General features: G+C 36.3%; 2 protein-coding genes across 2 annotated transcripts in view; both read right to left on the bottom strand.

Moving 5' to 3' along the window:
* The window catches only part of LOC123548919 (uncharacterized), a 49638-nt gene extending 33547 nt beyond the window's left edge, over window positions 1–16091 (bottom strand). Inside the window, exons 1-2 of the mRNA XM_053546806.1 lie at window positions 16077–16091; window positions 12177–12312 (exon numbers count right to left, since the gene is read on the bottom strand). Coding sequence (XP_053402781.1) covers window positions 12177–12312; window positions 16077–16091 — 151 coding nt within the window. The remainder of the gene's footprint in view (window positions 1–12176; window positions 12313–16076) is intronic.
* Window positions 16092–20428: 4337 nt separating this feature from the next.
* On the bottom strand, window positions 20429–22183 carry LOC123548920 (uncharacterized). Its single transcript, XM_045336569.2, has one exon. It carries the CDS (start codon window positions 22181–22183, stop codon window positions 20429–20431), a length of 1755 nt encoding a protein of 584 aa, XP_045192504.2.
* Between the last annotated feature and the right edge of the window lie 313 nt (window positions 22184–22496).

The raw sequence follows: 22496 nt of genomic DNA, 5'->3' as shown, positions 1-22496 counted from the left end.
TCCTTTTTAAAGAAGCATATTTGTTCTTCTTAAAGTTCATTTTTACAGCAGACATACTTATTTTTCTTTCACTTTGTTTTTGTTGTCTCCACCACACCCAGTTGCTCTCTATAATAACTGCATCGACAGTACTTATAATCACAGTCTATCCCCTGCCGTATTTTCCTAAAGTGTTAGGACAGTATAAAATATTTAGTTATTTTCGCTTTCTCAAGACTTTCTTCCCGAAAAATAATCATTTTGAAAAGTGTCCCAAAAATATAGACACAATAATCATCATCCACTCACTTGTATTGAAAGTGAGAAAAAATTACAATTATCGGTAATTATTCTGTTGATAAACTAAGTAATTGGCCTTATTTTCATCATCAATTAAAACCTCCTCAAAGAGCTAAAGGAAGTGTGTCAGTATCATGGCATCTGAAGTGGAGATCAAAGCGGTATAGTTGCCCGAGACTGTCATGGGCTCATGGCATTACGTCATGTTTTCGCGCCATGTAAAACATCACTGTCTGATCGTACCACCGCGGTTTTTAAAATTATTGAGAAGTAATCAATACTGAATAAAAAAAATTTTCTTCAATTTTTTTAAAAGCGAATGTGCAATATCACGAATAAACTGACAGGTAACTGTGTCAAATGATGATAGATTTAGTAGATATCCTACCTCTGTGGCCTATTTGCCATCATGGAATTTACATCATTTTTAGAGTGCAGTTTTTTTCGATCCAAGGTCTGTTTCCGAGTTTTGTCGGAATAATACCAAAATTTGTAAACACCCTTTCAATTGACTAATGCAGTATATCAAGTTATCATAGATCTGGAAACCGTTTAACTGTTTTGTGTCATTGTGACCTTGACCTTTGACCTACTAACCCTCAAAGTCGAACTTGACCTGTATTTTATCATGTTACACCGGTGTACAAAAATTTATGACACTAGGCATAAGCGTTCTCAAGTTATCATCCGGAAACGGTTAAACTGTTCCGGGTCACTGTGACCTTGACCTTTGACCTACTGACCTCAAAGTCAAATCTGACCTGTATTTCATGATGTTACATCTGTGTACCAAAATTTATGATCCCAGGCCCAAGAGTTCTCAAGTTATCATCCGGAAACTGTTTAACTGTTCAGGGTCACTGTGACCTTGTCCTTTGACCTACTGACCTCAAAGTCAAACTTGACCTGTATTTTTTGATGTTACACGTGTGTTCCAAAAATTATTAAAATCAGTCAAGCCTTTCAAGAGTTATTGTCCGGAAACCATGAAAACCAACGGGCTGACAGGCCAACAAGCTCACTTATATACCCCACAAAACAAATTTGTGGGGTTATAATAAATCAATTCCACATTTAAACTTTACAAATACCATACAGCAGTAAAATGTGTTTTCTTCATTGCAGTATGAAGTAATTTTATGATTAATCTTGTGATCTACAATATATTATATTATACCAATTTTGCTATTCAAACACTGTAAAAAAAAACCTTGAATGCACAAAACTCCTCTATCTTGCCTTTACCACAGGTAGTGTAAATGATTTTCTATACGTTAGTCAAATGAAAAAAAAAAGATGACCAAAAATCCGGTCACAGTACCATTAAGGCTGCAAGTCTTACAAACTCCGATTTTGGCATGTTCAACTTCTACAAGTATGCCGAGTAACTTCCCAAAGCGTTACGCTCGCATATAGTTCACCTTTTCAATGTTTATGATACTGTGGCAAGATTTTTGGTAAAGTTTTTTTTTCATTTGACACACATATAGAAGTACATTAGTTTGAAAAAGGGATTTTTGGTAACAAAAAATTACACACTGCCAGACACTGGACCAGTGCAGGGAGGTTGATACTCTAGGCTGTCAAGCCACAGATTGTTAGTGGAAAATAAAAGAAAATTGGGCCAAAAGGCAATGAAATATGTGTTAATGATTAAAAGATAAAACACAGGTGACCAGCAAAGTTACGGCAGGCCTTTTTTCATCAATTTGGGAAGCCACTGACACGGGCGGAATTGGGAAAATGATCTCGGAAATTGTCTTGATTGGGACAATTTACAAATTACCAAAATCTTCATAAATGTGTTTTTGTGTGAAATATTAATGAATTTCACTTCAGTAATTGTTCAACAGTATTATAATTTACCTAAATATACATACAAATCAGCAAAACTATCTTAAAACAGCAAAGACCCTAAAATGTTTAATCATTTGGGAATTTTAAATTCAACTTTGGGAAAAAAACATACTTTTTTGCAATGGGATTACCTCCTTTTACAGGAGGTAGATTTATAGCGGAAAAAAGCCCTGTACGGTAAAGCATGTTCATTGTTGTTAACAGCAGCACTGTACTGCTCAAGGGATGTCAGGTGGGAGATTATTACATAGGACTATACGACAGTCCTAAATTTTACTGCCCTACAATCAATTCTAACTTGGGAAAAATAAGAGTATTTGTAATCGTCAGTGGTTACACAAATTAATCTGTAAAACCGTGAACGATAATGGCATGATTGCCTTGTAAGGGGATGAAATAATCTTCCACTTCCACAGGAATTGGAACCAGACAATTTCCTCAAAAGAAAGTTACTTTTAAGTATTTTATTTCACTAGTAACACTATTAAAATTTACTTTATGAGTAGACAGAGCAGAGTTAGATTGGATGTTGCTTGCTAACCCCCTGGAAAAGTTATACTCGTTTCCTTTAATTTGATAACCAAGAAAACACAAAATTACCCCACCCACATTTCAATACAGACATGTTTCCAATGAAAACTATACCCGCCAAATTCAACATTAATTTTCATCAAAAACGAAAGTAAACCCAATATTTATGAAAACAACACATTAACTGAATGTATCAAACAAGTGTTAGTTTGTGTTTTTGGAAAAATACTTCTAAAAGCCAATTTTAAGCTTGAACCCACCGGTCGGCCCGGAGTCCAACTCGGCCGCGCCGCGCACTTCCCGGTCGCCAAGTCCAAAAATCCAGCAAATAATTCCAATCGGTCAAGTGTTCCCCTTAAAATGAATGCTATTTAAATACATCTTATTCTATCTTAAAGTTTTTACCTTCAATTGTTTATTTTGTTTATGTTGTAAAACGTGTGTATTGATGTAAATTTGGTCGATTTTGTGTTCTAGCTTCTCGCCGCACAATGGATTGGGAACCTCTAATATGGCGACCTCGGGATCACGTGACTATAGTCTGTGGTGACGTCAGTTTCGCACGCATACATTTCACGACCTATCTGATCAAATAAACGGGGTTTACACTTGTGAGATCAGGGAAATTTAGCAATCGGCCAGTTTTTAATAATTCTGTTGAAAATTATTACAAAGATCTGGCATCATTAAATACGTAATGACGTCATTACTTTGAAAGGTCAAGGTCTACTTAAAACGTTGAATTGAAAACGTACCGTTTTTTTTCTCACTTTTACATATAGATCTAGAGCTTCTTCTAGGTCTATGTACAATAGGTCCCTAGTATATTTTCTAGAATATAAATTTAAAAAAAAAAAAAAAAACAACACTTTCATATATTTATAAACGTTTCATGTTTCAGTTATTTTTTGACACCGACATCAATTTTTACTTTTTAATTAGACTCTATTGTTTAGAACTTAACAATAGTCTAGTTATATATAGCATAAAGCAACACCCTTCGGTTAATGATCTGCACCTTAAGTGTGAAAAAAATCGTTTAAACAGTAAAACTGATAGACTAGTGACCAGACAGATAATAACGACATTTCTTCATTTTAAAAAAAAATGTCCTATTTCATTTCATAGAAGAGATTTTCTTAGAGAAATGATGTTAAAATTATCAGTTTATGATATTGAACATATGCTATAGACTGTCTCAATTCACTACATTGAATCATAAAACTTTTAAAAAGATTTATAATAGTCCAGGAACTAGTTTAAGTTCCGTTAAACTTTAAAAGTTCCAGTACCAACGCTGGAGACCATACATGTTATGGTATTAAATGACTTTTCACCTGGGCATTACGGAACTCTAACTGAAATGAATCAACAGCAAATTATTGTATTACTTGGTGACATGCCGGGATACCTTTTACAATAATACTTACAACGTTAGATTATATCTATATAGAACGGTTTCAGTTAAGATTTTATAATGATTTAACATAAATAAATGATAACCCATAAAAATATGTCTTTACCAAGATGTTGAAAATGTACATTTAACCGAAACGTAAAGCACATGAGCATAAACTTTAAAGATGCCCTGTAGAAAACGGGATTAAATCAACATTATACCTTTCAACAATGACACCTTGACCAAAGGTTGAAGAAAGGTTGAAGTTATTCACAAACAACCAGAACGATTTCGCCCAGAATACATATGGATGGTCAGTGAGATCTGTTATACAAAAATTTAGTAATTATCGTTAAATGAGATGTGATTGTAAAACTCTTTGAAGTTTCACTTAAATTGAAATACTTCATAAATGTTGGTTCAGCTTATTCAATGAACTTCTCGAACAGTGGACTCCTCCGCCATCGCTATCTCTCTTAATTAGTGTTTTTCAAATAGATATGTAGTATAGACTAATGAATATGTATAACCTTTAGGTTTTATTTATTATATAGCAAACTGTGAGCCGACAAATTATAAAAGTACAAAAATAGCAAATATAGCAACAATAGGGCGCCTTTTCTCCGCGTTAGTAGTATCATATTCGGCATGCGAAAGGCAATGAACCACTAAATTAAAAAAATTAACGTGATAAAAAATATGTTTTCAAGGGACGGGAGGGTGAATGTTTTATCCATAACACTGCAATTTATTGTGCTAAAGCCTTGTATTTTTATCGTTGATATCTTTGTTAGTTTAGTTTGGTTTTATATTTGTACTTCTTATGTTACGGTCAGTTATTGGGGCCAATAAAATAATGACTAATCTTTCTGCCGGAAGTTGAAAATAGATGGGAAACATTCCTGTATATATAGGTTTAACATAGATTTTTTTTTTTTGGGGGGGGGGGGGGGGGGGGGGGGGATGTCTTATCATATTAGTTAATTTTGCTTCATAGTTAACACACATAAAGGAAACAATTGTTTGAACATTATTTTAGTTATCTCATGCAACAAGAACTTTGCATATAACAGCACGTAAATGGTGCTTTTACTTGAGTTTTTGGTTTAAACTCAAAGTTTTTTGTCATATACTGTTGTTTAGTTTAGTTTTTTTAGTTTAATCATATTTTATTGCACTCTGTTTCAAAGATACACACAACAGTAGATATATTTTTTACACACAACAAAAAACTAAAGGGTTTGGCTACGAGTTATTTCAACATCAGCATACAGCCCTTCCCATAGAAAGAATGTTATACTCTATTAAACAGATTTAATGTGAGCAAGTTACTTGAGAAAGAGAAAAAAAACAACGACTAAATATTACAATAATACATGAGAAAAAAAAAAACATTTCAAAGAATACATATTTCTGTAATGGAGCTACTATTTTGTTTCTTGAAGATGCCACTGCACCCCGGTCGTACCCCCCCCCCCCCCAAAAATCCATGCTTGATATAAATCCATACTTTGTTCAAGCAAAGAAGAACATAAATAGTCAATTTCATTCATAACAAAATGTATATAAACTTTTATGTTATTGAATTTATCCGATTTGATTGTTGAATAAAAGCGTGTACTGCTATTTTCTTCTTCAGTTAGTTCTTCTCTTCCAAAGAGTAATATCTTTGTGTTTAAAGGATGGAATGGTCTTGTTAATTAAAATAAACGAAGTATTTCCTCAGAGTATCTTTTACAAATAAAGAAATAATGTTTTGCATTTTTTTCTCCGTATCCACATTCACAAAAAGGGTCATTTCGTAAGTGATTATTGTAAAGATCGAAGTTAAGGCTGCTACATTTATTTCTTAAGCGAGCATGATAAACTGCATTATCTCTTTCTCCAATAAGGAAATAGTTTGGTACAATCGGAGGCTTAAATATTTCTTTCAATTTTGCTTTAAATATGTTTAAGGAGGATGATTCTCTAACTGAAGGTTCTAATTCATTCCATAACTTAACTGATGATGGTATTACAGAATTTGAGAATATTTCTGTATGGCGTGCTGCAGACACAAAGTTGTCATTATTAAGAAAATTATATGGCACTGTTTCGTTAACTAAAGGTGAGATAACATCATTTAAGTAGACTGGTAGTGTTCCGTGTCTTCCTTTATCCATTAAAATCAGTTTCTGTATTTTACGCCGATCGGAAAAAGAGTCCCAGCCTATTTCTTTTATTAAATTGTTAATTGAAACTGAGCGAGTTTAACCGGTCACTGTTCTGGCCGCCTCATATTGTAGTTTTTCAAGTGTTTCTTGTTCATAATGTGTGCAGCTATCCCAAACAACTGATGCATATTCAAGTATTGGTCTCACATAAGAAATGTATATTTGCTGAAGAGTTTTTCTAGTTAGTTTAAATTTTAATGCTCTCATTGATCCTAATACTTTAGATGCAGATTGAACAATATTTGATATGTGGGTATGCAATGTTCCGTCTTGACTAAAGGTTACGCCAAGATGCATGTGATTTTCAACAATATCTAATGGTACGTCTTTAAATACTAAATTAGGAGGGTTATCATTCATAACAGTGATAAGAAAAGAACTTCCGTATTGTTGGGATTAAACTGAACCAACCACTGCTTCGCCCAATCATTAACTGTTTTTAAATAATTGTTAAGGATACATTCAATTATGTTTACATTACAGTTTGAGACGGCGAGAGAACTATCATCTGCAAATAACCTTGATACACTTAATAAATTGTCGGCTATATCATTAACGTAAATAGGAAAAAGCAAAGGACCTAGCACTGACCCTTGTGGTACTCCAGCATTTAGATATCTAATACTAGAATAAGATGTATTAACAAATACTTTTTGGTTTCTGTCTTTAAGGTAATCTGTAAACCAAGCCAACAAAGAACCAGCAATGCCATTTTGTTTAAGTTTAAAAAGAACACCTTTGTGCCAAACTTCAATCAAACGCCTTCGAGATGTCACAAAAGACAATACATGTAGACCGTTTTTCGTCGAATGCTTTACATATTTGATTGTAGATATCTATTAACTGATAAACTGTACTATGTTCAGGTAAAAAACCGGCTTGATTTTTATATATAAAGTCATTAAAATATAAATGATTGTAGACGTGTTTAAAGACTATTCTTTCCATGACCTTTCCAACACAACTGATTAATGAAATAGGTCTGTAATTTGAAGGCAAATCGCTGTCACCCTTTTTAAATAGAGGCATAACATTAGCGGTTTTCCAAGAGTTTGGATATTAAATATTCTCATGTATACATATATAGTGATCTGTTAAAAATGATTGATAGTGGCATACAAATGATTTTAGCTGTTTTTAAGCATATGATGACTTATACCATCAGGACCGTTGGCTTTTTTGATGTCCAGATTAAGAAGAATGTCTGTTATTTCTTGTTCGTTTATAACAAAAGTATGTACAGTTTCATTTGTCTTCATTGTAAAATTAGGTAAATTTGTATTCGAATCATCTACTATAAAAACTGAGACAAAGAAATTATTCAAATTGTTGGCTTTATCAGAATCAGATATAGCGTAAGTATTACCTTGATTCTTAACGGAGGTATTTTTTCTGACCCTACAGTGTTTTCGTTAATTAAAGTTTTTACTATATGCCAGTATTTTCGAGGATTTGATGCATTCATGTCACTTAAGTTAAATTCTAAGTTATTATAAAAAAATCCTTTTGCATACTTTTTCATGTTATTTACTTTGTTTCTTAATTGTTTGTAGAGGTTCCAGTCAGACGATTTTTTTTTTTTGAGTTTAGAGTGATGCGTTTTTGTCTATCTCGTTGACGGGACTTGTGTTTGATTTCTGAGTTTTACCTCGGCCTATCATTTGGACAAATTGTCACAAAACTTGTTGGAATACATCTTTGGGCAAGATCAAGAAAAATGCGTGTAAATGTTTCGCTGGCATTACAAACCGTATCATTATAAAGTATGGACCAGTCGTACGTTTGAATAAGATTGTTAAGCTGTTCGAAATTTGCGTATTTGTAGTTCCAAACTTTTCGCTTAAAAGGAATTGCAGAAATTAATATTAAAGTCTATTTAAATAAACGTGCCAAAGTGGTCACTTATATTAGCCGGGGTTTTGAAAATCCAGAATCTAAAACTGTAATTCCTTCGGATACTGCTATTGGGTCAAAAAGTGTTTGAGATTTTTTTCGGTTACACGAGTAGGTTCGTTAATGACATTATTCATGCTATTAAGATACAACGATTCTTTGAATTTTTGGGCTGATGGATTAAGCTGGCCTTCGTTTACATCACCAACAACGATGAGTTGTGATGCAATTTTGGTTGCCCTTTCTAGGCATATATTTAATCTGTCCCAGAATTCATTTGTATAATGCGGGGGCCTGTATACCGTACATATTATAAGATTCTTTCACTGGTTGTAGGTGCAGATGGGAATTTCCGGCCTCGAGGGTAACTGTTTAGGCGGTAACGAGGTTCCTACCGAGTTACCGCCTAAACAGTTACCCGAGAGCCGGATATTCCCATCTGAACCTATAACCAGTGACAGAATCTTTTTCTTGCAAACCGATATAAAGATATAATAATAAAAATAAAATCAGTCGAACGGCTTTCTTTTTAGAACTATTTCTTATAGCCGCGTTTTAAACAAAGCGCGGGAAATCAACGTCCGTAAACAGGAAAGACGTCATGACGTTTCAAAGACAAATAACAATGTTTAGTTCCGGTTTTGTTTTATCAGTTCCAGCGTAACGTTATGAATTTTTTATAAAACAACGTGTTTTGCATCGAGAAATATACTATCAGGAACAAAGAGGAACTGTCAAGGTTTTGGATTTTTATTCCGTTTTTCGAAATGAAATATAAATAACTACATAAATCTTCTACATATATGTAGTTCGTAATACGTCATTTAAAGCACGAGAGTCATCTTACACCCCGGGGTGTAAGATGGATTTTTCCAGCACCGGTAAAAATACAGAAAATCCCCGTCTGGTATGCAAGAAAAGATTATAAGATTCTTTCACTGGTTGTAGGTGCAGATGGGAATATCCGGCCTCGAGGGTAACTGTTTAGGCGGTAACGAGGCTCCTTGCCGAGTTACCGCTTAAACAGTTACCCGAGAGCCGGATATTTCCATCTGCACCTATAACCAGTGACAGAATCTTTTTCTTGCATACCGATTTCAAGAAATAATATAAAAAAATAAAATCAATCGAACGGCTTTCTTTTTAGAACTATTTCATATGGCAGTGTATTTGAACAAAGCGCGGGAAACCAACGTCCGTAAACAGGAAAGACGTCATGACGTTTCAAAATAAATAACAATGTTTAGTTCCGGTTTTCTTTTATCAGTTGCAGCGTAACGTTATGAATTTTTGATAAAATAACGTGATTTGAATCGAGAAATATACTATCAGGAACCAATAGGAACTGTCAAGGTATTGAATTTTTATTCCGTTTTTTAAATAAAATATATATTACTACATAAATCTTCTACATATATGTAGTTCGTAACACGTCATTTACAGCACGAGAGTCATCTTACACCCCGGGGTGTAAGATGATATTTCCAGCACCGGTAAAGATACCGGAAATCCCCGTCTAGTATGCAAGAAAGGTTTTTGATTTATCTCTTATACTTCGATCCACAGTGACTCGGGGAGGTAGTCTTCAAGCACTGCTACATGTTTAGAATATAAAGATGATGAAGCATACACAAGAAATCCCCCGGAATGAGCTGTATTATCTTTACGAAAACAATTACTGTACTCTTGTAGCGCTAAGTAACTATTATCAACTACGTCAGTAAGGTGAGTTTCAGTAAAGGAAATAACGTCGAAATCAGTAAAAATATTTTGATATACTCTAGCTTGTTAACACTACGAATATTTTAATGAAATATGGAAAAATTTTCGGTTGGAACAGGATATTTTTCTACGTCTCCAGCTTGTAAGATTAATTTTAATAAGATAAAATGAAACTGAACGTTATAAATAAGAGACATGTTAACACTTACTATACCAGTCGTTGGACAGTGGCTAACACTGAAAGAATTGAACGTCATTATCGTGATAACTTATGCAAATTGTAGATTCATAAGACTAGTCAAGATGAATAAAGATATTGTTCGTAATATACAAAAAATATTGTTTTTGAGTGACATTATAATTTTGAGTGCCTTAATAAGCGGATAACTAACAAAAGAAAATGACTTCGGTAAGCATTGCTTGACATTATAATAATGTCCAATTGCCGCCCACCATGATATTAGATCATTACCCATTTAGGTGTAACATTAAACAAGACTGCTTTGTCATGAGGGACGACAACTGAGCTTGATCAATATAAACACAGGTTTTTGTTCGGGTGCTAAACTTCGGTACGGGACAGCAGCTGGGCAGAGAGCATGAAAGCAGAAGAAAAACGATATATAAATAATAAAAAACGTAACATCAGCGAAAAGGTGAATTTCCCCGGTTCGACAGATGTTGAAGTGCTATGAATTAAGAGTTCGAAATAGTACATTATGTTACAACGTATTAGACTTAGGTTTTGGAAATCAGAAGTTGCATTTTTCGGCATACTATTGTATATAACATATCAAAATTTAAAAGACTTAGACCCATGTAGTAATACAAATTATTCATTGTGTCCTATAACTGGAACAAAATACTTCATAGAACAGATGTTGTAAAACTTGTAAGAATATTAATTAACTTTTAACCAAAAATAAGAATCAATATCAGAACAAAAATAATGCTCTTCTTAATGGTTTGAATAAAATATTTTACATTTAGATATATCATTTTACTTCAAATGTAGAAAATCCTCAAGTATATTGAACTTTATCAAATATATAAATTAATTATGTATGTAGAGCTATATTCATAATTAAATGTCGTCGCTTGTTTAAAAAAAGCATCCAGTTGTTTAGTGGTGGTACACATTTATACCTTGTTTAACAACAGACATCATACAACGTGCACTATATAGTAGTACTGTTTATACACATAAACTTGTTAATTTTATATTTACGCAAACTATAAGAGCCGTGCCATGGGAAAACCAATATTGTGGCTTTGCGACCAGCATGGATCCAGACCAGCCTGCGCATCCGCGCAGGATCCATGCTGTTCGCTAACAGTTTCTCTGAATGCTATAGGCTTTGAAAGCGAACAGCATGGATCCTGACCAGACTGCGCGGATGCGCAGACTGGTCTGGATCCATGCTGGTCGCAAACCCACTATGTTGGTTTTCCCATGGCACGGCTCATATGTAGCATTTGTTCATGTTGCTATCTTTTCTTTCTTTTCTTTTTTTTTCTATTTTGCTTTTTATCTGTCTGAGGCAGTAATGTACAGTTTAAAGACGACAAATAAGCACAATTCATGTTACGTTATTTATATTGCTTGGGAATATTTCACGGATATATAATTAGATAACCAGATAATTATCATAGATATGAAGTGGTTATCTAGATAACTAACACGAAAGTGAGTTAAAGAACGTGTGGCAGTAATATACCACCACATGTTCCAAAAATACATCCTTCCCATAACTCTAAAACAGTGTATGTATGGATGTCTAAAGGATTGACATTCACACAAAATTTACACATAAATTAAGAAAACAAAGTTAGACAAAACAAACAAATAATGGAACACAATGCGTGTACGATACAGCCTTGGAACTATCAGTGAGGAGTTTAAACAGGTTAATGATGCGCACTAAACCTCACACGTAAAAACATTTAGTCATATTTTGCAAAACAGAACACAAGTTACAAAGTTATGTATGCAGACCTTATTCAAATCAAACATACGAACTTCTATCTTTTTATTTGCCGATATTTCAAGTAAATTTCCAACCGAAAGAGAAAATTTTGACCCGAATGTACAGAACTACTTTAACACCAAATGTTGTAAAATCAAATCAGTGTAAATTATTTTAATACTTACTTACTTAATCTTCTTCGCGCTGGTTTGCGCATAAGGCCGCCACCAGAGATCTCCAATGTGTTCTGGCCTTCGCCCATGTCTGTACTTGGCCCAGGTCCAGTTCTCCATCCTCATCTCCTTCTCTACTGACCTTCTCCAAGTTTCCCTGGGTCTTCCTCTTTTTCTTCTCCCTGCTGGTGTCCACCGCATAGCAACTCGGGGGATGGCTGCTTCTTCCATACGAAATACGTGGCCAATCCATTTCCATCTTCTTCGCTAAATCTCTTCTAATGGCAGATATGGTGGCATATTTCTGCCAACCACATATCCACTTAAATATTTATGTAGACAGTTTTCTCTAAAAATGTCACATATCCAGTTATTATCTGGCAAGTGGCAAAATTGCGAGTTTTCCAGATAAATAAGTTAACAGGACAAAACTGCCGACTTCTGCCATCCACATATTCACATAAATAAATGGTTATTGTGAAAGTTTTCATGATATCCAGTTAATATTCGTACCCAAATTGGCGATTAACGATTAGAAATTTCGTCCCTTATACGGAATTGTCACGGTATAGAATATTGAAACGGGAAGAAAATGTATAGGCGGTCGGGTAGCTCAGTCAGTAGAGCATTGGAACGGTATTCCGAGGCCCCGGGTTCGAGTCCCGGTCTGGCTGCACATTTTCTCATCCTGTTTTATTTGGCGCCCAATGTGGGGCCGTGACGGCATTACACTGGTTAGTATCCGACGCCTGTAATTGCTTGATTTATAAAGTACCCGCTAAAATTCGAGGACGAATTTCAAAATGATGGGGAAATATGTCACGGTATTGAACTTGAATATTGAAACGGGGAGAAAATGTGTAGGCGGTCGGGTAGCTCAGTCCGTAGATTATCGGAACGTATTCCGAGGCCCCGGGTTCGAGTCTCGGTCTGGCTTCACATTTTTCTCATCCTGTGACAGAATGAATGAGTGTATATCCACCTTATCCCCTACCACCACCCTAATGGTTTGTGCCTATAGATAGGATTTGGAATAATTCATTTTCATAACTGTTATCCCCCTTTATGTATTTTCATTTATTCCGTAAAGATAGGGGACGATTACGGGATATTGCCAATCATAACTGACTAACTGACCAAAATCAAGATAACGAGTTAACGTAAGTGAATATGTGGATGGCAGTAGTGGGCACTAACAGGCAATTTTAACCTGTAAAAATACTTAAGTGGATAACAAGCAGTTTTGTCAATTGCCAGAAAATAACTGAATAAGTGACATTTTTACGAAAAATTTCGAGATAAATAAGTGGATATGTGGTTGGCAGAAATATGCCACCATAGGCAGACGTGATTGTGTTAGATTACAAGAATAGTAGATATAGTCCCCGTTACACTTGTATGTATTGATTATAGACAAAACTTATAAAAGTATCTCAAGAGTTCAAACTTACAGCCGTTGGTTATCGTCTATATTTCACATGATCAACAAAGCAGTTACTGTGACCAAGTAAAGGAAGATACACTTTTTGTTGTTTACAAGTGATCTGTCTTATACCTGAAGTATATGTGTATTTTGTTTCTTTTGGGTTTAACGCCGTTTTTTTAACAGTATTTCAGTTATGTAACGGCGGACAGTTAACCTAACCAGCGTTCCTGGATTCTGTACCAGTACAAACCTGTTCTCCGCAAGTAACTGCCAACTTTCCCACTTGAATCAGAGGTGGAGGACGAATGATTTCAGACACTGTCTTTTATCAAATCGTCACGGAGAACATACGCCTCGCACAGGGCTCGAATTCACGAGCCCGAGATCCGTAGATCTGCGCTCTCCTTTTTGAGCTAAAACGGGCAGGCTGAAGTATAAGTGTAGGTGGATCTTGTTATGGAATTGCCTAATGCAAAAAGAAAAAAAAAACTGGCTGTTAAGATCCTTCAAAGATAAGATTCTGAGTATTGATGGAGAACTTAAACATGTACAACGGATTGATGGTGACAGCAGCGGGAAGAGTTTATTTCGGAATTCGCATTACGTAGCTGTACATTGTGATGGGATCTGTACGTTTTCGATTTTTTTGTAGCAGTCAAGTTACTAAGTAGCTGTAATCAGGAAGTCTACTTCAAGTACTTGCTACATACAAAGATACAAACCTCTTATACCCGAATCGGATTGTCATTTGCACCAATGCCAGTGTGAGTTTGTTTAACTCAGGAAAAACAATATATATTTACAATTAACATAATGAAAAGATTGCGTTGAACAAGATGGAGAACCCACAAGCACTGTGATTTGATAGGAAAACGAACTCCTTTTTCCCCGAGTTTAAAAGGATTTAAAGTTGATATACTACCCAAATGCAAGCTTATTAAAGCAGCTTGCACAGAATTTACATTGTGGAACAGTTTTAACACCGTGAAGTGTGTACTTACATATGAAAAATGTGGTACTTTGTCCAGTTATGCAACTACAAAGTAAATACACAGACACTCTGTACTGAAAACTCTTCGAAATTTATAAGTACTCAATGAAACTAAAAAAAAAAATGCACCTAAATGTAGTTAGTTCAAAATTATTAATATATCGACTGGTTAAGTGGGACAATACTCCGTTTGTTTGCATTGATTGATTTTTAAAGATGGTTAATCAGATTTTGCTCAACTAATGGATTTGTTTAGATCATTTACAATTATAGTGTTCGCTGAGTTTTCTATACACGTCAGAATTTCACTGGAATTAAAAAAAAGATTTTCCTATCCAGGCTGCCCAACCAAGATAGCTTTAATTTAGTTAAACAAACATATTTTGCTTACGGAATAATACGAATATAAGCACTATTATATGAAAGTTGTCAAAGATTTGCATTAATAACAAGTACATACTATATTTTGCCAAAATTAATTAAAAATGCAAGTTTATAAATTATTATTACGTCCCTTTGTCAACCTTTCTCAACCATGAAAAACTTGAAAGTCACCAATGACCTATAAATGTGTGGGTGTGATCTTAAACTCAGCCAAATAAAAAAAAACACCATCGTTAAATTATTTGATATTCTGTGCTCAGCAGATGACTTCCGCTGTCATGAGGTCAAAGGCCAAGTTCACCACATACTTAGTAACTGGGGTACATCATACTGTGAAATCATTATACCCCCACAAACGAAGTTTAAGGGGTATATAGGAGTGACTGTGGGTGGGTGGGTCGGTCGGTCCGTTCTGACCCAAAATTTCGAGTTAGTAACCCGAAATTTCGAGTTAGTAACCCGAAATTTCGAGTTAGTAAGTCGAAATTTCGAGTTATGTGACTCGAAATTTCGAGTTAATAAGTCGAAATGTCGGGATAGTAAATCGATTGGCGTTAATAAATAAAACGCACCTGGCACTAATGCTGTTCTGTAGAAAACACATACGTTTTGACTATTTTTTTTTTGTAAAAAAACTATAAATTTAATTTTCTTTAAAATTCGAAAAAAATACTATTTCGCGTACCGTCCCTTTTACAAAAAAAAATATAAGTATATATGTGAACATCTCACATAGTGCCGCAATAGACTGTAGATGAACAGTGTCTTATGTATGGAAGCTGTACATTTTGGACCGGATAGGATATGGTCAGTTTCATAACAGGAATCCGAGAGACTGACCGCCTGGACCGCCTGTCGGGCATGGATCTCGACCCGATCACTGCTTTGCGACTTTGATGTTCCAGCCAGCCAGCAGACATCTCACATATGATAAAAAGAAATGGCATAAGTGTTCATTACCTTGTGTATGAGACGCATAACAAGTAATTTATGAAATAACCATTTTTTCTCATTTCTACGTTGGCATTGAAGGACATTGTTTACTAATGTGCCTAGTGCATTTGTCAGCAATATTAATGTATGACAATTTTTCTTTAAACTGACAGGGCCTTCACTGTATTACAGGGAATTACATGGAGATTTGCTCCAGTGGTACAAAATTGTTGCTGTTATTGTAGTTGGTGTATTATTATATTTATTTATTTACATATTTTTCAATTTAGAACATATTTCTAGCTTACCGTTTCAGCCGGCATCAGGCCATCATCAGATATTCTGCCTTGGGCTTAATGGCTCTATTCTGATTAAAAGCACTTTTAAATTTAACAACCAATTCAGAATTACGGTGCTGCGGCCGAAGAAGCTGTTTTAAAAAAATGTAGATATATTACGGCGGTTAAGAACAACCTCTGGCAAATCTTTAAGCTACGTAATATAAAGCCCATACGGTGATACACTTTAGTTACAATTCAGTCAAGGCAAGTGAAAAGTAAAACCATCTCTTCTCGTAGGAGCGGGGCCGTAGTGGTGGGGTTGGGGTGGAGAATTTTGAGCAGCATATGCTTTGGCCCCCAAATGCTGACCTCAAAAACTGATTTTTGCCAGACATAACAGTATATGAAGGAAAAAGCGAATTTGAGACATCATTTAGATGTACTGATATGGTGTGATATGTGTAGTCAATACGGGGATATTTTTTGTTAAAAACATCTGGAAAAATATGGATAGGTTTAGCTGACCAGTCCCCCATTGGCCCATCCCCCAACATTGAGATTGCTCCTACGCCAATATGTCTCTCTTGTCATATATTTCAGTACTAAAATGCAGTACCGTTATAAGAATGATATGCAAATCTACACTAACAGATAACATGGAATCTGCATTTTCAATGGTACATATAGCAGAACCATGTTTCAACATATGACGTTATACGCTAGCGGAATAACTTCGCGAGGGCTAACCCGAGTACGTATACGTGCGGCGTGTAACGAATTCGTATTGTTGAGAGCATGTTAAAACATGGTTCTGTTATATATTATTTCGATTGTAATACGTTAGTATGCAAACAGGTAGATTATATATACGGAGGACAATCGTGACCTTTTATTTAATACTAAACCGCGATGCACGATGGTACGATGACGAAAACGCGTTGGCGCGATGGCACGGTGATGAAACAACGATGGTACGATGGTGAAAACGCGATGGCACGATGATGAAATCGCGATGGTGCGATGGTACGATGGTGAAATGTCGATGTAATATCGCGTTTTCATCATCGTACCATCGCACCATCGTGCCATCGCGTTTTCATCATCGTACCATCGTGCCATCGCGTTTTCACCATCGCGTTTTCACCATCGTGCCATCGCGTTATCATCATCGTACCATCGTGGTTTCACCATCGTACCATCGCACCATCGCCTTCGCGATGGCACGATGATGAAACAACGATGGTACGATGGTGAAAACGCGACGGCACGATGGTGAAACCACGATCTTACGATGATTATAACGCGATGGCACGATGGTGAAAACGCGATGGTATGCCATCGTGCCATCGCGTTTTCACCATCGTACCATCGCGTTTTCACCATCGTACCATCGCCTTCCGGTTAGAAATACGTAGTCCCGTACACTTGTATTTTTGTCAACAATAGATGAATGTATCTCAGTGTATTTTGTGAGACGAAAGTTACCACTTTAAGGCCACGATCTTTGTATTTTATGTATGCATGAAAGTAAATAAAAAGCTAGGTGTAATAGTCACATTGTATTATTCAAACTCAGCTAATTCTTGTTAGGATGTAGAAGGTACATAGTGCAATGTGAAAATGAGATTGTATCAAGCCTGTATTTTACTGACATATATACTGTACCACTGCGCATGACCACCGGAAGGCGATGGTACGATGGTGAAAATGCGATGGTACGATGGTGATAACGCGATGGTACGATGGTGAAAACGCGATGGTACGATGATGAAAACGCGAAGGTACGCTGATACGATGGTGAAAACGCGATGGTACGATGATGAAAACGCGATATTACATCGACATTTCACCATCGTACCATCGCGATTTCACCATCGTACCATCGTTGTTTCATCACCGTGCCATCGCGCCATCGCGTTTTCGTCATCGTACCATCGTGCATCGCGGTTTAGTATTAAATAAAAGGTCACGATTGTCCAAACGGAACACCGTAACGGAGGCACTATTTCGTGGGGTGTGTATGGCACCAAAATATAGTAGGTCGATGTGACGTCAACGTGTAACTGTGCTTTAACAGTGCTATGTGCGGAAAGTAACACGTCCCATGGAATAACACAGGAGTGCTTAGAGGTTGATAATCAATGATGTGTGCAGGAATAAAGTGCAACACAATTCTGCTATATCATTTGTTTCTGAAACATATTTTGTATAACAGTCTAAGACTTATGTAGAGCACCTATATGACGCCACGAGAAAAGATGTCGAGCGATCAAGATAACATGTCGTGCGCTCGAGATCAGATGTCGAGCACTCGAGATAAGATGTGGAGCACACGAGAAAAGATGTCGAGCGATCGAGATAATATGTCAAGCGATAGAGATAAGATTCATGCGCACGAGAAAAGATGTCGAGCGATCAAGATAAGATGTTGAGCGCTCGAGATAAGATGTCGTGCGCATGAAATAAGATGTTGTGCGCTCGAGATAAGATGTCGTGCGCTCGAGATAAATGTCGAGCGCACGAGATAAGATGTCGTGCGCACAAGATAAGATGTCGTGCGCACGAGATAAGATGTTGTGCGCACGAGATAAGATGCCGAGCGCTCAAGATAAGATGTCAAGCGCACGAGATAAGATGTTGTGCGCTCGAGATAAAATGTCGTGCGCACGAGAAAAGATGTCGAGCGATCGAGATAAGATGTCAAGCGCTCGAGATAAGATGTCATGCACACGATATAAGATTTCAAACGCTCGAGAATAGATGTCATGTGCACAAGATAAGATGTCGAGCGCTCGAGATAAGATGTCAAGCGCTCGAGATAATATGTCATGCCCACGAGATACGATATCTTGAGCATGAGATAAGATGTCGTGCGCTCGAGATAAGATATCATGCGCTCGAGATAAGATGTTGTGCGCACGAGATAATTTAATCTAAAAAAATAAATGCATGTCCTAAAGATACCACCGTATGTTCACAATTTGATGCAAGTTAATATAACTCATTTCTTTAAACATGATAGTCTATTATGAAATATCCATTCATATTTCCGTCTCAAGTTAAACTCTGCAATACTGACGTCATGTCGGCATAATAATATCTGTCATGTGTTTACGAATCGGATAGAAATATCCGTCCCGAGGGCACCTGCGCATTGGGCGGTAATGAGGCTTGCCGAATTACCGCCCATGCGCAGGTGGCCGAGGGACGGATATTTCCATCCGATTCGTAAAATGACTGATATTTTTTCTTGCATATCGTCTACATGTTAGCATTTTATTCTGGCAGATTATTTTTCTTGCATACAGTATTTTACAAATAACAGGTAGAAATATTTTCTTTGTAGCACTCTTTCTTTTAGTAGAGCACGGGAAATTAACGTCCGTAAGCAGAAGTGACGTCATGATGTTTTGCGTTACGCACAATAACAAAGTTCCACTTAAGTTTTATCGTTTGTAGCGTAACGTTATGTTCTTATGGTAAACTAACGTATTTTGAATCGAGAAATATACTATAAGGAACGGAGAGAAACTATCAAGGTACCTGCTTTTTTCGTATTTTTACATAAACAATATATTATCAGTGCATGAACCACTAGTTGTCATTAACAGCACGAGAGTCATCTGGCATGGGGGGTACTAGTCTGGATTACCTGCCCCTTCACTGTCGATTGAAATACATAGTACGACGGGAACCAGACTAGGGGGGTACCAGATGGGTTTTGCCGGCATGGGTAAAATCACCGGAAACGCCAGTCCGGTGTGCAAGAATATATTATCCGGCGCTGCACTGGCGTCGAGAAGGAGTTCTACCGCATTTGATCAAAATGATGTAACAGAATGGTGTTACACTTAATTTACACACTGTATCGAAGTGTATGAGTAATCCTAAAATATATTATACCTGACAGGGAATGGCATATTATATTATCCTGGGTTGAAATATTCGACTGTACAGAAAAATAGCCCTGTCAATCTTTTTGTATGAAAAGAATCAGTGGGTCAGGATTGCATTGAATTCGAGGACAATTACGAACAAATATGTTAGTGTGCATTTATTTCTTTTCAATCTTGGCAAACAATCAATACAGAAGATATTCTATGTCGACTGCTTTATTTGAGGAAAGCTGACCACATTTACTCAGTCATCTTCACAAACAATTAGCATAAACACAAGTTAACAACTTTATGTTTCTTTTGGATACAAGACATCTGTTTATATAATTATATCATGCAAATCTTTATATAATGATACCATACAAATAAATAGTTGCATAAACGAAATACATGCCACAATTTGTTACAGATAAATCAAATATTTAAAACTATTCATGATTTATCTTCAACAACAGCTCATACTTATCATTCTATGCCAGCAGATTAAGTAAGTTTGTACTTGAGAATTGTGTTACATTTTGATCCGTGGTAACTCAGAAAAAGTGAGTCTGATTCTCTATTAAAGCACAAGGCCTGGGGCGCCTCTGTCTTGTTCACTACAGTCTTTATTTTCTTGTTTTCTGGTGACAGCAGATGTAAATTGTCCTTTCCTGAGTTGCAAACTAGCACTGACCCGTCGCTGTAAACGGCAATTCCTGTCGGGTATGAGAGGTTTGAATCTTTGTATATATCGAGTACCTTTCCGGATGTAGTGAGCTTAGTCACTGAATGATCCATGAAATTAGAAACGAAAATACTGTTACAATCACGGTCTACAGCTACGTACTTCGGAATGCAAAATAAAGCCTTCCCACTGCTGTCAGTATCAATCCTCTGTATAACTTCCCAATCAAGACTCAGAATCTCCACTTTTTGAGGTCTGATATAAGATACAACAAGCCTGTCATTGCTGTAGGCTATTCCAAAACATCTTCCATTTACAACAAAGTCGCGAGTCTTTGACAGTCCATTTCTAAAGGACAAGAGATATATCTTTCTCTCATTTGTCACAGTAACTGCTAGCTGATCGTCTGAAACGTATGTTATATCAAAAGGTCCAGCTGTAAGTTTGAGCTCAGAAGTAATTTTATCAGATTTGATATCAATCAGCTTAACCGAGTAATTGTGATAATCAGTGCACACAAGTGTATCAGGAGCTACAGCTACCATTCCTGTGATCCGACAACCAATACTATCAGTAGAAGATTTTACACTGACTTCTCCAATAAGAGTTGGTGTTAAATCTTGGAGACGCCTTGGAGACATGATTTGATGTCGATTTCTTATTTGTTTTGGTCTAAGATCACCGAGTGAACCTTGTTTCGTTTTAAAATATTCTAGGACTTTATTGTTTTTCTCGAATGTACACATACTGGGCTCATTTTTCTCGTCCAGAACTCTCAGTTCCTCTCCTATGTTCTTTACGCGAAAACTTATTTGTTTCGCTTGCACAAATAAATCACCGGACTGTTTCGCTTGTGAAGAAAGCTTTGAATGGATGTTTTCGAGTTCGAGTTTCATCGGTTGTAACTCATTTTCAACGGCCTTTAACATTGTGTCAGTTTTCATTTTCAGTGTTTCACATTGATCCAGTAGTTTTCGTTCCATATCTTCCAAATATTTATCTGCTTGTTTTCGAAACGCTCGAATATCCCCTACAGCTTTAGCATAAAGTCTATTAACTTCTTTACCATTTTCTTCAACCTCTTTTTTCAGCGATTTAGCATTGTTCTCAAGCTGCTTAGCCCTTGTAACGAGCTGTTGATATTCCTCACCATCTATAAAATCCTTAGAAATATCGGGAATGTAATCGATATTACACGATTTATGATCCAGAACCATGCAATCTCCGCATCCAACTGCATCATGCTGCTTACAGAAAAACTTTATAATTTCCGCAGCATGTTTTGTACATGTCAAAGTACATCCATATTTAGCCGACGATGGTGGTGCCCTGTCTTTAGGCATGTTACGCTTATCCAGAAGAACATGGTGTCTACTCGGGGTTGGTTTACAGTGATATTTGTAACAGGTTATGCATAAATACTCCTGACAATTTTGACAGAATCCCGCGGCTTCCACATAGTGTCCTTCACCAGCGCATGGCTGACATGAAAACTCAAAGTCATCTGCTGAACCTCTCGATAAACTTAAGTTTTTGTCTTTGTCATTTGACGACCTTCGACCAGAAACTTCCATATCAACAAGTAATTCTTAATCGATTAGAACAGATACATACTTCAATTTTAAAATATCCACCCCAAATATACATGTGAACTGTAAATATCGCCGTCTTTATCCGAAGATAAATAATGAAACCACGCATAGACTTGTCGATATTTGATAATCATAATGATTTACTTCCTCCTAGTAATCACCACGCGATTACGTGATTATATTTTAAAGGTCGGTTATCAATAAACATATTTACAATAAAGGCTGCTTTAAGGATTAAAACTGTTGGTGGTTCCAACAAATGTAACAAATTCTGCCAATGGGACCCCAATGGAAA

This window comes from Mercenaria mercenaria, chromosome 6 (assembly GCF_021730395.1).
Source record: "Mercenaria mercenaria strain notata chromosome 6, MADL_Memer_1, whole genome shotgun sequence".
Classification (NCBI taxonomy): domain Eukaryota; kingdom Metazoa; phylum Mollusca; class Bivalvia; order Venerida; family Veneridae; genus Mercenaria; species Mercenaria mercenaria.
This window is presented reverse-complemented; position numbering and strand designations above follow the sequence as displayed.

Coding starts and splice junctions, on each gene's coding strand:
- LOC123548920 (XM_045336569.2), bottom strand. CDS start 22,183: ATGGAAGTTTCTGGTCGAAGGTCGTCAAATGACAAAGACAAAAACTTA.